Here is a 13,031-nt window from a genome sequence, read left to right as displayed (position 1 = left end):
GACAAATTTTGAGATCTCAAGACTAAGTTAAAATGTAAGTTGACAATCTGTCTTTGCAGCTATGGTACAAGAAACAACGGTGCAAATGAGAAAATATCTAAAAATGTTAGCAAATATCTTAAATACTAACATCAACATCTTTTGTACTGAACTGTTTGTAGATGGAGAAAGCAAGCCAAATGGTATAAGTTTTTCATCCAGACCAATGATGTTATTTTATTTCAATAAAACGAAACACATTTGGTGGCAAAAATACGCATTTCCCTGGGGTCGCAAGACATATTTAAAGTACCTTCACTGATTTCAGAAATAGCCTAAGGAAAAAAGTAGGCCTCATGAAAGAAGTGTATAAGGTGGGAAAGAGTTGTGTAAACCAACACTATAGATGACTGCCAATAAAATGGTGGTTCTACTATGTTCACTATATTCGGTTATTAATCACTGTGTTATGTCTATTATCGTACAGGTATTGTGTGAATATATGAGTACATAGCGTACAAACCACCAACGACTGATACAATTTTCTTCTTCTTATTGTCCATACTTTCTAGCATACAAACTACTTTTGAAGTGCCAAAATGTACTAGAACAAATAAAATATCTATAAAATGCCACACTGTAAAACATAGTTGTGGTGAGGCAGTCGCAATTCCTGAAATCCATCGTCCATTGCCTCTGATTTGCTGAGGAGCACTGCAGTCCTGGGACCATGGATAAACCATGGAAATCACCTGTGTTACGCCACACACAAACACACCTGGCCTGTGGGCAGGTCACTGACACTAGATCCAACGGGCAGGGTCTGCACATTAATTGGAACCAAATGGCTTCACATTGGCAGGTCCGATCAATTACAAATACCCAAAAATGGCCTCCGGTTTTGACCCAACACGGAAATCCACTAGTGTGGCATGCTATTCATGAGCCACAGACAGCATGTTGATGAAATGAGACCACGGTGATCAATACATGCAACAGATTACTTGTTCAAATACTCTCAGGATCAAGATGAATAATGATATGTAGCAACTCACCACAAAGATGATCGCTGAGCCGCAGACAGGCATGTAGAAAAGACAGTCACACTCTCACAACTACATTTTCAGCCACAGCTTTTGTCAGAACACAAGAGCACACAAACATTCACATCACTCAAGACACAACTCAAGCACATATGACTGACATCTCCAGGCACTCCGTCTACAGTCTCTGAGACTCAGATCCACACAGACTGCAAGGAGAAGGGAAGCAGTAGAAATGAGGGAGCAGGAAAGTGGCACATATACTCAGCTGCACCCAGCCAGAGATGATACATGACACCTCAGTAAACAAACCATTTCAGCTACTGAGACAAAAACGAGATTGTTTCCAGCAGTTTTTTTTTCCTTCAGATTTTTCCTCATGTGTTTGGAAATCCCTCATTCCCAGAACCTCTGGCAACCCTGATCTCGAGCTGCATCATTTAGTAATAAGATTTTTTATTTGTAACCAAAAATTTTATTACTTTATACAATGAGGCTGTCCCCATCACAATAGTTTCATTTGGTAGTCGCACAATGATGAGCTGTTGAATTCCTTCTTTGTTGCAGTTTTGCTGACAACTTGGGTGTAAACTCACCAACCTGTAAGCCAAGGGCATGCTATTTCTCGCTCAAAATATACTGATGGGGATTGTCATGCGATAGTGCACGCTGTAATGGTGCAACATACAAGTTTATGCGATACCTGGTCACACACATGCCACCCTACTCAATTCTTTCAAGAACTTCACAATAAGAAGTTTGCTTAACAATTTATCCCAGTGGTATAAATTTTATGAGGATGAACCTGCAACTGTCGAAAAACAAATACTCAACAAACAATAGAAAGTCCAGGATCGAATAACAACAATGTTATAAAAGGACAGGCTGCTAATACCACATAGAACAGACACTGAGTCGCAGTCAAGCACAATGGAAAAGACTGCTATATAGCCCAGCTTTCAAGCACGAAGCCTTCCTCCAAAATAGAAAACAACACATGATCTCTGTCTCTTGCCACTGTGGCCAGTGACAGTGGTTGTGTGAACATGTGTGTTTTCTATTTCAGAAGGCCTTTTGGCCACAAGCTTCTATCACTTTCATAATACTGTTGTTAAACAATCATCAAATTGATTTTGGATTTGCTCTTGTTTGGGACAGGAAGAGTTTGCCGTGTGCCACTCCTGATTTTAGCATTTTGTCGAGGGATCACATTGAAAACGCATGATTTATTGCTTTTGATAAAGCAACTGAAGAATTCAGACTCCCACTGATGGTGATCCGTAAGATCAAGACACACATCCTTCAGTGTGTTGTTCTGCTCAGACTTGAGGTTCTTTGGAAACATTTTTGTGGATGCTCTTAAAATCCTGTGTTAAAATTTGATGCACATTAAACACATTCAAATTCTGAGCACATGAGACACTTCACTCTTTCCAGATTGTCATCCATTCGTAGGCCCAGCAGCAGAAACACAGCTGAGGGAGCCCAGTGTTTAGAAAGCACGCACTCCAATGAGGAACCACATAAGGACCCACCAGATGCGCAGCACAGGCAGCCATATGACGCAGGCCTCTGCCACTGTCCGAGCAGTATAGTTTTCCTCCGCCTCTGCTGCACCTGTTGTCCGTGTTCCTGATGTATATCAGCTGTTCCATCGAACTGCACTCTGCCACTATTGAGCTATATGTAGGGTCCCATCAATCAGCTTTTTATTCGTAATACTGAATATGAAAAAAATGTTTGTTACCAAATCTGTACACTGAACCTATTTCTATAGAAGTAAATGTATAATGTAGCCATTAAACCTACAGAGCAATAATGTTTATAATGGAAATAAAAGGAAACAGATAACAGAAGATTTCTGACTGTAATATGTTTTCAATCAACAGCTCCAGGACAACTGAAAATTACCACTTCCTTTCAAACTTGGGAGTGCTGTGCTGCAAAAGTGCTACGGTATGCACTGAACTGCAGAGGCCCTGATGCACCTCTGCTCCGTCTTCTCTTCTGTGTGCACTGTGAGGCAGGCCTTAATGTTTAAGGACTTCATACATAAGCTTTGCCTTCTATTTATTATAGCAGATGCCACCCCAAAAAAAGTATGGACCAGGGGGTAACAGCATTGTCAGTTATGCATAGTAGCATCTCTATCTTTCCAAAAGATTTTGCACTCCATATAATGTTAGATAATAAGAAATACAACAAAAGCATTTAATGTAATTTTGCCACTAAAAACACATTGCCTGTTTTCTCAGCTGTCAGTGGTTACATAAAACTATCTTACTACTGCTTGACTGAAACTGACACTTTGTCCTCAGATGTACGCTGGAGGAAAACTATTCCAGATGTATTGGCAATAAAACAGTTTGAGGAGGATATAATCAATATACAGCTTTACTGCTCACGGTGAGTCTGCCTTAGATCCCACTAGTGTGAAATTGATCTTTTTTTTCCCTATTAGTTGTAGATATTTTCTGAGCATCTGTTATGGCAGTTGCATAAATATTACCAATATTTTACATTTAGCATCTTGCAAACTAAGTTAACATTAATCTACAAAACTAAAACCTTGCTGCCATCACATTTCTAGAGTGGCAACTACCTACTAACCTGAGATTACATTTGCAATCTCATTCCTTGTTGATAACAGTGTGCAATGGTGAAGGAATTCCTGATAGTGCATTAGTTCATGTCTACAATTTTTCTTTTTTACATTTGTGTCATTAGGTCAGTGGGCTCAACTACAGTTCTTGTTGGTTTGCATCTATGTTTTCTTATGAATAACAAAAATGTGAAAGAAAGCTTTTGATATTAAGATTTTTGCTAATCAATAAAAGCTTTAGGGAAAATATGTATCACTGATGAATAACACGTCCTTCTAAACTGCAACAAACCTGTGGCAAATAATGCTTGTATGGGCTGGTTCACTTAGGGATCCAATATGACAGCCTAATACGTGCGAAAGTTCATCTGCACTTCATTCAGCATGAATAAAAGATCCAACCTTCTACAATGCTATCATTTTTAGTTATTGTAGCATCAAAAAGAAAACAAACCCACAAAGAACAGTGACAATGCATGTTCTAAAACACAACATAAATAACAGTTTGTTTTTATGTATGTGACCTGTTGAGTTACTACTTCAATGACCGACCCAGCCATCTTCTTTAGGTGCTGTGGGTTTTGCTGTTTATGTGCATTCGCTGCCTGGACTTCCACCAGGCTGTGAACTATTGTTGGACTCCTGAAGCCATCTGCGAACTATTGTCAGTCTCACACAGCTATTTACTGCTAGGTTCAATTACTGATCTTCATTAAGCCCTTCAACATGCTTTTGTTTTCAGAGCTTGATGTGATATTTGTGAAATGCAAATTCAGTGTTTTCCTGCCTTGTTTATTAGGCTTTCTGACATTTTTATTTTAATACACTACTTAAATACGCTGTCCCAGAAACGTTGTATGGGCACTGGTTTCATCGTATTTTGTTTCGTTATTATATTTTGAGATAGTGCTTAGTGACAGTTGATTTGCTTGGTCATTTTAGTCAGAAAACCTAACAAACAGGGATGGAGGTTTCAGCTTACATAACACTTGGGATCTGGCACTCAATTTATTAAAATCTTGCCAGACATTACATCCATCAGAGCAGAAAAATGCTGAAGACATTTGTGTTTCACGGAATACCAGGACAAGCTCTGAAAATAAGAGCATCAAAAGGCGTAGGAAGTATCAAAATCGAACTCTGCTAAAAATGCAGTGCGAGAACACATTCACATTGTGGTTGGAGCCCATGCAGCAAATATACATAACAGCAAGACTCACAGCATCCAAAGAAGATGGGTGGGTCAGTTCCTCAAATATTGTGCACAAAATGAAAACAATAACTTAGCAGAACAACCTAAAACATGAGAGACCACAACATAAATAATTTATAATTTAAATGAGCGAGATTGTTGAGTTCTCTATGGCAGCTGTGTTGAGGAATAAAATACTATTTCTGAAAACTTCATCACTTTAAGGGGCCAGTGGGCGATAGTACTTCCCTTCTGAAATCTTGGTTGTGGTGACATATACAACTGTAGCACAGCCGAAGGACACGGTTTGGTTGGAAGGTGAAAATCTGGTTGGTAGCTTATGAAGCCAATGAAACTGAATGCGAAATAAACATTGTGGCATCAGATTGATCTGTACTGTAGTCCAGTGTCTACACTCATGGCACGTTTTGTAATAAACAGTAAAACAAAAGGTAAGTTCATACAAGTTGTGTTAGATAACAGACCAAACTCTGACAAATTGTTTGGTACATTATAAGCAGAGAATTATTACATAGTAAATTTAAAAAAATAAGGAATGGGACTGGTAGCGGGAGAACAAAACGCAATCCTCCACTACGAAGCAACCTCAAAGTACTAATTAAATCTTGTCTACATATAAGCTTCTTCAAGACAATTAAATTAACAGTGAAATAAAATACCTAGGGTGCCCCACTCAAAGTGGCCACACAAACATATGTCGCAATTCCATCGAAATTGCACCCTGTAATTTGTGACGTTCGATGGGGCAACACTGCACACTTGAACAAAGGTGTGTTTCCACATGTTGCTGTGGCTGGACTCAGTGTTCGGTGACAATGTATGACTATTATGTCAAAGAGCACGTGTTTCTTGTGAAACAATATTGAATTACTGGTTCCATTAAAACATATAGGGAATGTTTGTTGAACTGTTAGGTGACCAGCATACACTGTCTAAATGCTGCACGCAAAAGTTAGTGAACAAGACGGGGAGCAGTGGAACAATCTTGGATCTTCACAGTGGTGGATGGCCACCATTGTCGGAAAAAAAAGTGACTGAAGTGAAACAATGACTGTTGGCCTCTCCTGCAAAGTCTGTTCAATGTTCACCTCAGGAATGTGGAATGTCATGGAGCACATGTTACAGAGCTGTGAAGAAAGCCAACATGTATCCATACAGGTTTACAGTAGTTCAGGAACTAAATGTCTACGATACAGACAAATGCATTACATTTTGCCATTGGCTTCAGCAATTTATTGCTCAGAGGCCAGAAATATTGCAGCACACATGGTTCAGTGATGAGGCGTGGTTCTACCTCTCTGGCTATGTAAACTCTTAGAATAAATACTTGTGGAGTCTGAAAATCAAAATGCACTGGTTGAGTAACCCCTGCATTCACAAAAGATCGGTGTGTTCTGTGCAATGTCACAGTGTTGTATCATCGGACCAATTTTTTTGAGTCTACTGTGCCAAGTGGAGTTTACATCAAAATGTTTCGGGAGGCTGTGAACTAGCTGGTGGATGAAGAACTTACCCTCGACTGGTACCAACAGGATGGTGCCACATGCCACACATCTCGAGTAACCACAGCTGACGTCAAATCATTTTTCCCTGGCGGAGTGATTTTGAAAGGACTGTGGCAACCAGGTAACGTGATTTAATACCACCTGGGTTTTTCCTAGGGTTGTCCTAAAAGGCAAGGTCTACAGGAACAAACCACACAATTTAGAAAATTTAAAAGAGAATGTCAGCCATGAAATCCAGGCAATGACACTACAGGTTCTGGCAGCAACATTTGAGAATCTCAATGTCATGTTCAATTTTGTTTACAAGTTGACAGCAGTCACTTCCAGCACCTTTTGTGATTCACCTTTATTTTCCCATGAACAAGATATGACATGTTCATTTAATTTCCTGATTTTTACGCAAAGCCTTTAAATGTGAATTAAACAAATGTTTGTTTGTGGGCCTCCTTCAAATGGGACACCCTGTATCATCACAAGGACAAAAGAATATTATGTACAGCTACATACGTACTCTATAAACCACAGTGAAGTGCATAACAGATGGTACTTAACATAGTGCCACGTGTTAGAGCTTCTTTTGGCTCCAATTACATATGGAATGCACGAAGAATGGCTGCTTAAATCCCATTAATCTAACCTTATCTTCATAGTTCTGACAGACCAGTATGCCAGGGATGAAGAATACCTACAGATTCTTAACAATGGTCCTTCAAAAATCAGACTATTGCATGTGGGGATTGGTGTCTATCTTCAAGGGTCTGCCAATTCAAGTTTTTCAGCACTTCTGTTACAATGACCAACAAGCCAAGCAAACTTGTGACCATTCATGCCGTCCCTCTTTGTATATATGTTTAATTCCCCTGTCACTTCTATTTGGTATGGATCACACTCACCTAAGCAATATTCTAAAATATAGAGCAAGAGTGACTTGTAAGCAGACTCATTTGTAGACTGACTGACTGCCAATGAAGTGAAGTCTGCCACTTGTCTTACCTACAAATGAGCCTATGTGATTATTCAATTTTATTCCCATCAAACTGTTACACTCAGGAATTTGAATGCATTGACTAACTACAGTTGTGATTAACTGATACTGTGGTCACATGATACCACTTTTCTGTTTTGTGAAGTGTACTATTTTACATTTCTAAACATTTAAAGCAAGTTACCAAGCTTCACACCACTCTGAAATCTTGTCATGATCTGACCGGATATTTGTGCAACTTTTTTCGGACAGTAGCTCGACAACTGATGTGAATATTGACATTAGCCGCTGGACTATTAATATGCATGAACAACAAGGGTCTCGATACATTTCACTGGTGTACACCTGCAGTTAGTTCTACTTCTGTTAATGACTCTCAATCCAAGATAACACGCTGTGTCCTCCCTACCAAGAAAACCTCAACCCAGTCACAAATTTCATTTTACATCCCCTGCAATCATACAAATTTCACTTCAGCTATAGAGCTGATAAAATGAAGCCAGTATATTAACACACCAGAACACTCAAATTGTCAAACCTGTTACCTAATCAGCCCATATAATTGCACGAATCTGATCACAGATATCACATCTTTACACACTGCAGAAAGCAATGACCTGCTCTTGAATTTCTCTATCATACATATTACAGACAAAAAAGAAACTTTTAAATTTTTGACCATGTTATGCACAGGGAACTAGTAATACCAAACACAAGCATGAATCCATTACCCTCGGCAAAATCAAAGTAACTCACTAGCAAACTAGTAGACACTTTTCCGATCACAACCCCACACACAGTGAGCAATGTTGTATGACTCGCTAAAATACCTAATAAACAACTTCAAAAAATAAATGCCTAACCCAAGACTGTGGCACCAAATACTACTAGCCATCTACAAATATGACATGATTAAAAAACACTGCACACAATGACATCACGGAACATAGGTCAAAGCTGATGAGTGCAATAGCAATTTTCAACAGACCCAACCCCTCTCAGGACTTTCACAGTCATGATTATTTATGTGATAAGACATTTTTGAAACAATCTCTTGCCATAACCTGCAGAGGTATGTGACTATGTAAGTCATGTATAAGAATAAAACTATTGCAAAGAAGTAATCATAAATAAAAAAAAAAAAAATAAAACTATTGCAAAGAAGTAATCATAAATAAACAAAAAAAGGTCAACAATTGTGGTTTGTAGATAGGAGTTAAAGGCAAAGATGAGCTACTAATATCAGAAAGATTGCAACAACATGTCCAAGTAGAGACTGTTATTCACAGGCACATTTCATATTCATAAATTTTCAACTTAAACATGTTGCTAAACATTCTTAACTGCAGAATGTCAATTCTGGAAGACAACATCTGTAACACCACGCCGCTATGTTCCAGAAGGAGTGACAGGAACTAAGTCAAGTTAGTCAAATCACATCTGTAACACAAAGTGGTGGTGGCAGAAAGGCACAAACATTTGATGCTGTTTAACGAGATAATCAATTTACAAGGACAGAAATGAAAACTGAAATTTACCTATGTGTTTAACTTCACAAACGCTGTTACATGTTACATATTTGATAAACAATGAGAAAATACACCAGGAAACATTTTAAGGTTACATCCCTGCAAAGTAAAACAGCTATTTACATGTAACTTGTCATGATTAACACTTATTCAAATAGTTTGGAGAACAAATTGTAAAACATGAAAAAATCAGCATTAACATCATCGGATAGTGGAACTTCTGAATTACTGCTTCCATTATGAATCAGAATACTTTTAGTACATAACATCTCCAACAGAGATTGCCAATACCAACTCAGTAACAAATGGGTACAATTCCAGTTAAGCAAACGACTCCTGGAAACACTTAAGAATATGCATAACTACTAAAGTTTAAATAATGACATCCTGTATAATTACTAAAGTTAAATAATGGCACATAATAAAAATGATTAATTCATTACAATTGGTTCTTGGAACTACAAAAACGACTGGAAACAATGACATAATACTCCACTTGGACTTTCAATTACAGCTCTACAGCACATAGCAACACAATTAGCAAAAGTTAATGTTCTAATTTCCGTCTAGAAACAAAACGAACTTGTCATAAATGACAGTAAAGACTTGTTACTCTATCTTCGCCTGGCGAAGAGGTAACAATTTACAACAATTTCTAGATCATAACTAACAAGGCATTAAGCAGGCGGCTATTGCTAAGTTTGAGACTTTCAGCGTGCATTTACACATACTACAACAGAAGCAACATATTCAGTAACATGACAGTTTCTCGCGATGTACATTTTTCTCAATAAGACGCTTTTACTACTCACCTACTACATTATGTCTGGGATCGAATGGTTCAACAACTGTTTGTTCCCTGTAACTTTTGAATCCCTGTATAATAACCTAAAAACAATAAAATTTACTCATGTAACTTTCACAGAAGTGTACAAGTGAACTAACAATGTTCTCCGTCATAATAACAAGTATTAACCTGTTTAATATACATATTAACAACTGTAAATGCTACAGTAAACTACGACACATAACACAACATTAACATGTCAATATAAACAAACACAACACCAAAACGCCATATTGAAACAAAGTTTAGCTTGTGCGCTCCTTTAGTGCACGTATTGCGCGCGGGAAGTGCTTCCATTGGCGGTCAACCATTGGCAATAACATCTGTGGAAGTACAGTGAAAATCGCAGTATTTTATAGCTTTGAAGGTGCGTTTACACTGCGATTTGTATCGGCACATGTATGGGATACATGTATATGCGACTTTGCGACATGTATCGCGACTTGTATGAGTTGACAAGTATCAGCCTCATACATGTATGAGCGTGCGTTTACACTGATTGATTTGTATCACTGTGCGATGGGTTCCGACGACGATTTGGCAGATTTCACATTTTTATGTGCTGGTACACTTACTCTTTTGGAAGATGATAGGAAGAAAAGGCGGAGGAAGCGTAGATAGTGGCAGAGAGAGTTTCTTCGCAAACGCGCTACTCACGCAGCTTACGCAATGCTCGTTCAGGAATTAACGCTAGAGGATGGCGCATATTTTAGAAATTATGTTAGGATGAGTATGGAGGATTTCCGCGGTTTGTTATCTCTTGTGGCTCCTCTTGTGTCCAAAACCAACACCAAGTTTTGGGAAGCGATTCCACCAGAGGCCACCGGCCTGTTGGCAGTAACACTCCGTTTTTTGGCCTCTGGGGATTCCTTTTCGACGTTAATGTGTATGCATAGAATATAAAAAAGTGCCAAATGCAACATTATTCTTCGTGTTTGCGAGGCCATTGTGCAAGTTTTATCCTAAGAAGTGAAGGTAAAAGTTTTATATATATCAGAGTATGTAATACATTATATAATTTTTTCATGCATCTTGTACGTATATCAATTTTTTGCTGTTATTCCGGCGGCCTCGCGTGATAATGTTGACAACGGATGCTACTGCCGACAATCGTGTGTGAGACGTTGGCATTAGCAATCGCGCGACAATGCAAATGTTTTGTCATGAAATCTTCGTTTTTCGAGTGCAATTACTTTTAACGAACGGACGAGGGTGCATACAAGTAACTGTCAACCAGGAACAGCAGCACAAATTTTCTACCGCGTCGTTGATGTTGCCAACATAACCACGTGAGGCTGCTGGAATAGGAACTAAAATTTTAACGGCACATACATTTTGCACCATAAATTTCTCAAATTTTGCTGAAATGGGTTAGTTTTTATTTCTTTGGAACGACTGACATGCTTCACTCAGTAATAAAATATCACAATTTCTGAGGACACTTTCTGCACAGTAAAGATATCCAACAACATTAATTTGTATTTAGTTTTGTTAAGTAGTACTTGACAGCACATGACATGCATATTTCAACATTTATACATGTTTTTAAAGAATCCATAAATTATGTTGCATTTGCATCTATTAGTTCATCGTTTGCCTAGTGCAAACATCTGTATATTCTGTTCTCATGTCTTGCCATAATTCTAGTATGGCCATTTTCATAAAGAAATCTGAGCTTATTGGCGACAAAGTCACCCAAGTGGGTAAACTGGTCCCTTTTTCTGCCTGCTAAATTGTCGCCAACTTTTCTTAAGGTCTGCAAAAGATCTTCTCGGTCTTCATCCAGGTCTCTCCTGGCTCTCTTCAGTGCACTTGATCTACCACTTCCACTCGGACTTGGAGTGGTACAGGGTGACACAGTTGCAGATCCACTTTCATGTGGAGGCACAGAGATGACTGGAGTGGTTTCCACTTCCACAATGTCTTGTGGGGGCGTGGCAAATGTCACCTCCTCCATTTCTGTTATATCGAAAGGGAAACTAATACTTTCTTCTCCTTCACCTTCAACATCTCCTTCTGTGGCTGGGGCTTCCATGACATTTCAGATGCATAACACATTTCTAAGGCAAAGTGAGCTATATGTTATACATACATTATAATCAAAGTATCTTAATGTATTGAGAATTTTTTGAGTGTCCATGTGTAAATTAAATGAAAAAAGTAACAATTTTCTTTCCAGCTTCCTGCTACTGAAGAGGAATGGCTGAAAATGGAATTTCCCCAGGTGTTTGGGAGCTATAGATGGGAGGCACATTGACATTGTGGCACCACCCAACAGTGGAACGGTTTATTTTAATTATAAAGAGCACTTCAGCATTGTTTTGCTAGCAGTTGCTGATGCTAATTATAGAATAATTTATGCTGATGTTGGCACACATGGGAGGATTTCAGATGGGGGTGTCCTTAAAGACACCACATTTTACAAAATGTTAGAAACCAAAACTCTAAATATACCACCATCAACTCCTCTTCCTGGTAGGAGCAAGCCTGTTCCATATGTTTTCGTCACTGACAAAGCCTTTGACCTAGAGGAAAATATTGTGAAACCATTTCCACGTCTGTATGAAAAAAATAGTTGGCAATGTATTTTTAACTATAGAGCATGCAGAGCAAGAAGAGTAATAGAAAATGTATTTGGGATTATAAGTGCAGTTTACAGAGTGCTGAGGAAGCAAATGCTTCTCAGTCCGACAAAGGCTACAGTGGTGGCACTAGCCTGTGTTTATTTACATAATTTTCTTCAAAACCGAAAATCTCGAAGGTATTGTCCAGCAGGAACATACGACAGAGAGGGAGATGATGGCAACATAATATCTGGGTCCTGGAAAGACACCCCTACTGTGCTGGAGCCACTGCCCGGAACTGCCCGAAGAGCTTCATTGCTGAATGACAACGGAAGAGAATATGCTGAATACGTCTGCAGTATTCAGGACTCCATCCCATGGCAGTATGGAAAATAAGTTCCACATCATTGTTAAATGATGACATAAAGGAGATATGCTCTATTCTTCTGCAGTATTCAGGACTTCAAACCATAGCAGTATGGAGAATCATGTTTTTCAGTGAAATTGTAAATAATTGTAAATATTCACATTGTGTAAAGCATTAGCACGAAAAAATGTTGCCAAATATATGATTAATAAAATAATATAACAAATTTACTTACTGGTACTACTTCGTGTATGCTCGAATGAGAGAGTGGTTTGTAATTGTCTCTTATGAACTGCATACTTTCAAAAGCATACCATGTAGAGTGGTACACATTGCTTGAAGCACTTCCAGTTCCTTTGCTGCTCTTCCTTTTCGCTAACTCGCGACTATATTGGCT

The 13,031-nt window shown here is 38.6% G+C and overlaps 1 protein-coding gene across 1 annotated transcript in view; it reads right to left on the bottom strand.

The window, feature by feature from the left end:
- LOC126474514 (structural maintenance of chromosomes protein 3) overlaps window positions 1–9,984 on the bottom strand; it is a 216,962-nt gene extending 206,978 nt beyond the window's left edge. Inside the window, exons 1-2 of the mRNA XM_050101989.1 lie at window positions 9,833–9,984; window positions 9,669–9,744 (exon numbers count right to left, since the gene is read on the bottom strand). Of these exons, the coding sequence (XP_049957946.1) occupies window positions 9,669–9,744; window positions 9,833–9,847 (91 nt within the window). The 5' untranslated portion in view covers window positions 9,848–9,984. The remainder of the gene's footprint in view (window positions 1–9,668; window positions 9,745–9,832) is intronic.
- Between the last annotated feature and the right edge of the window lie 3,047 nt (window positions 9,985–13,031).

The sequence above is a fragment of the Schistocerca serialis genome, chromosome 1, assembly GCF_023864345.2.
Source record: "Schistocerca serialis cubense isolate TAMUIC-IGC-003099 chromosome 1, iqSchSeri2.2, whole genome shotgun sequence".
In the NCBI taxonomy this organism is placed as follows: domain Eukaryota; kingdom Metazoa; phylum Arthropoda; class Insecta; order Orthoptera; family Acrididae; genus Schistocerca; species Schistocerca serialis.
Note: the sequence above shows the minus strand (reverse complement) of the source record. Positions and strands in the feature narration are given on the sequence as shown.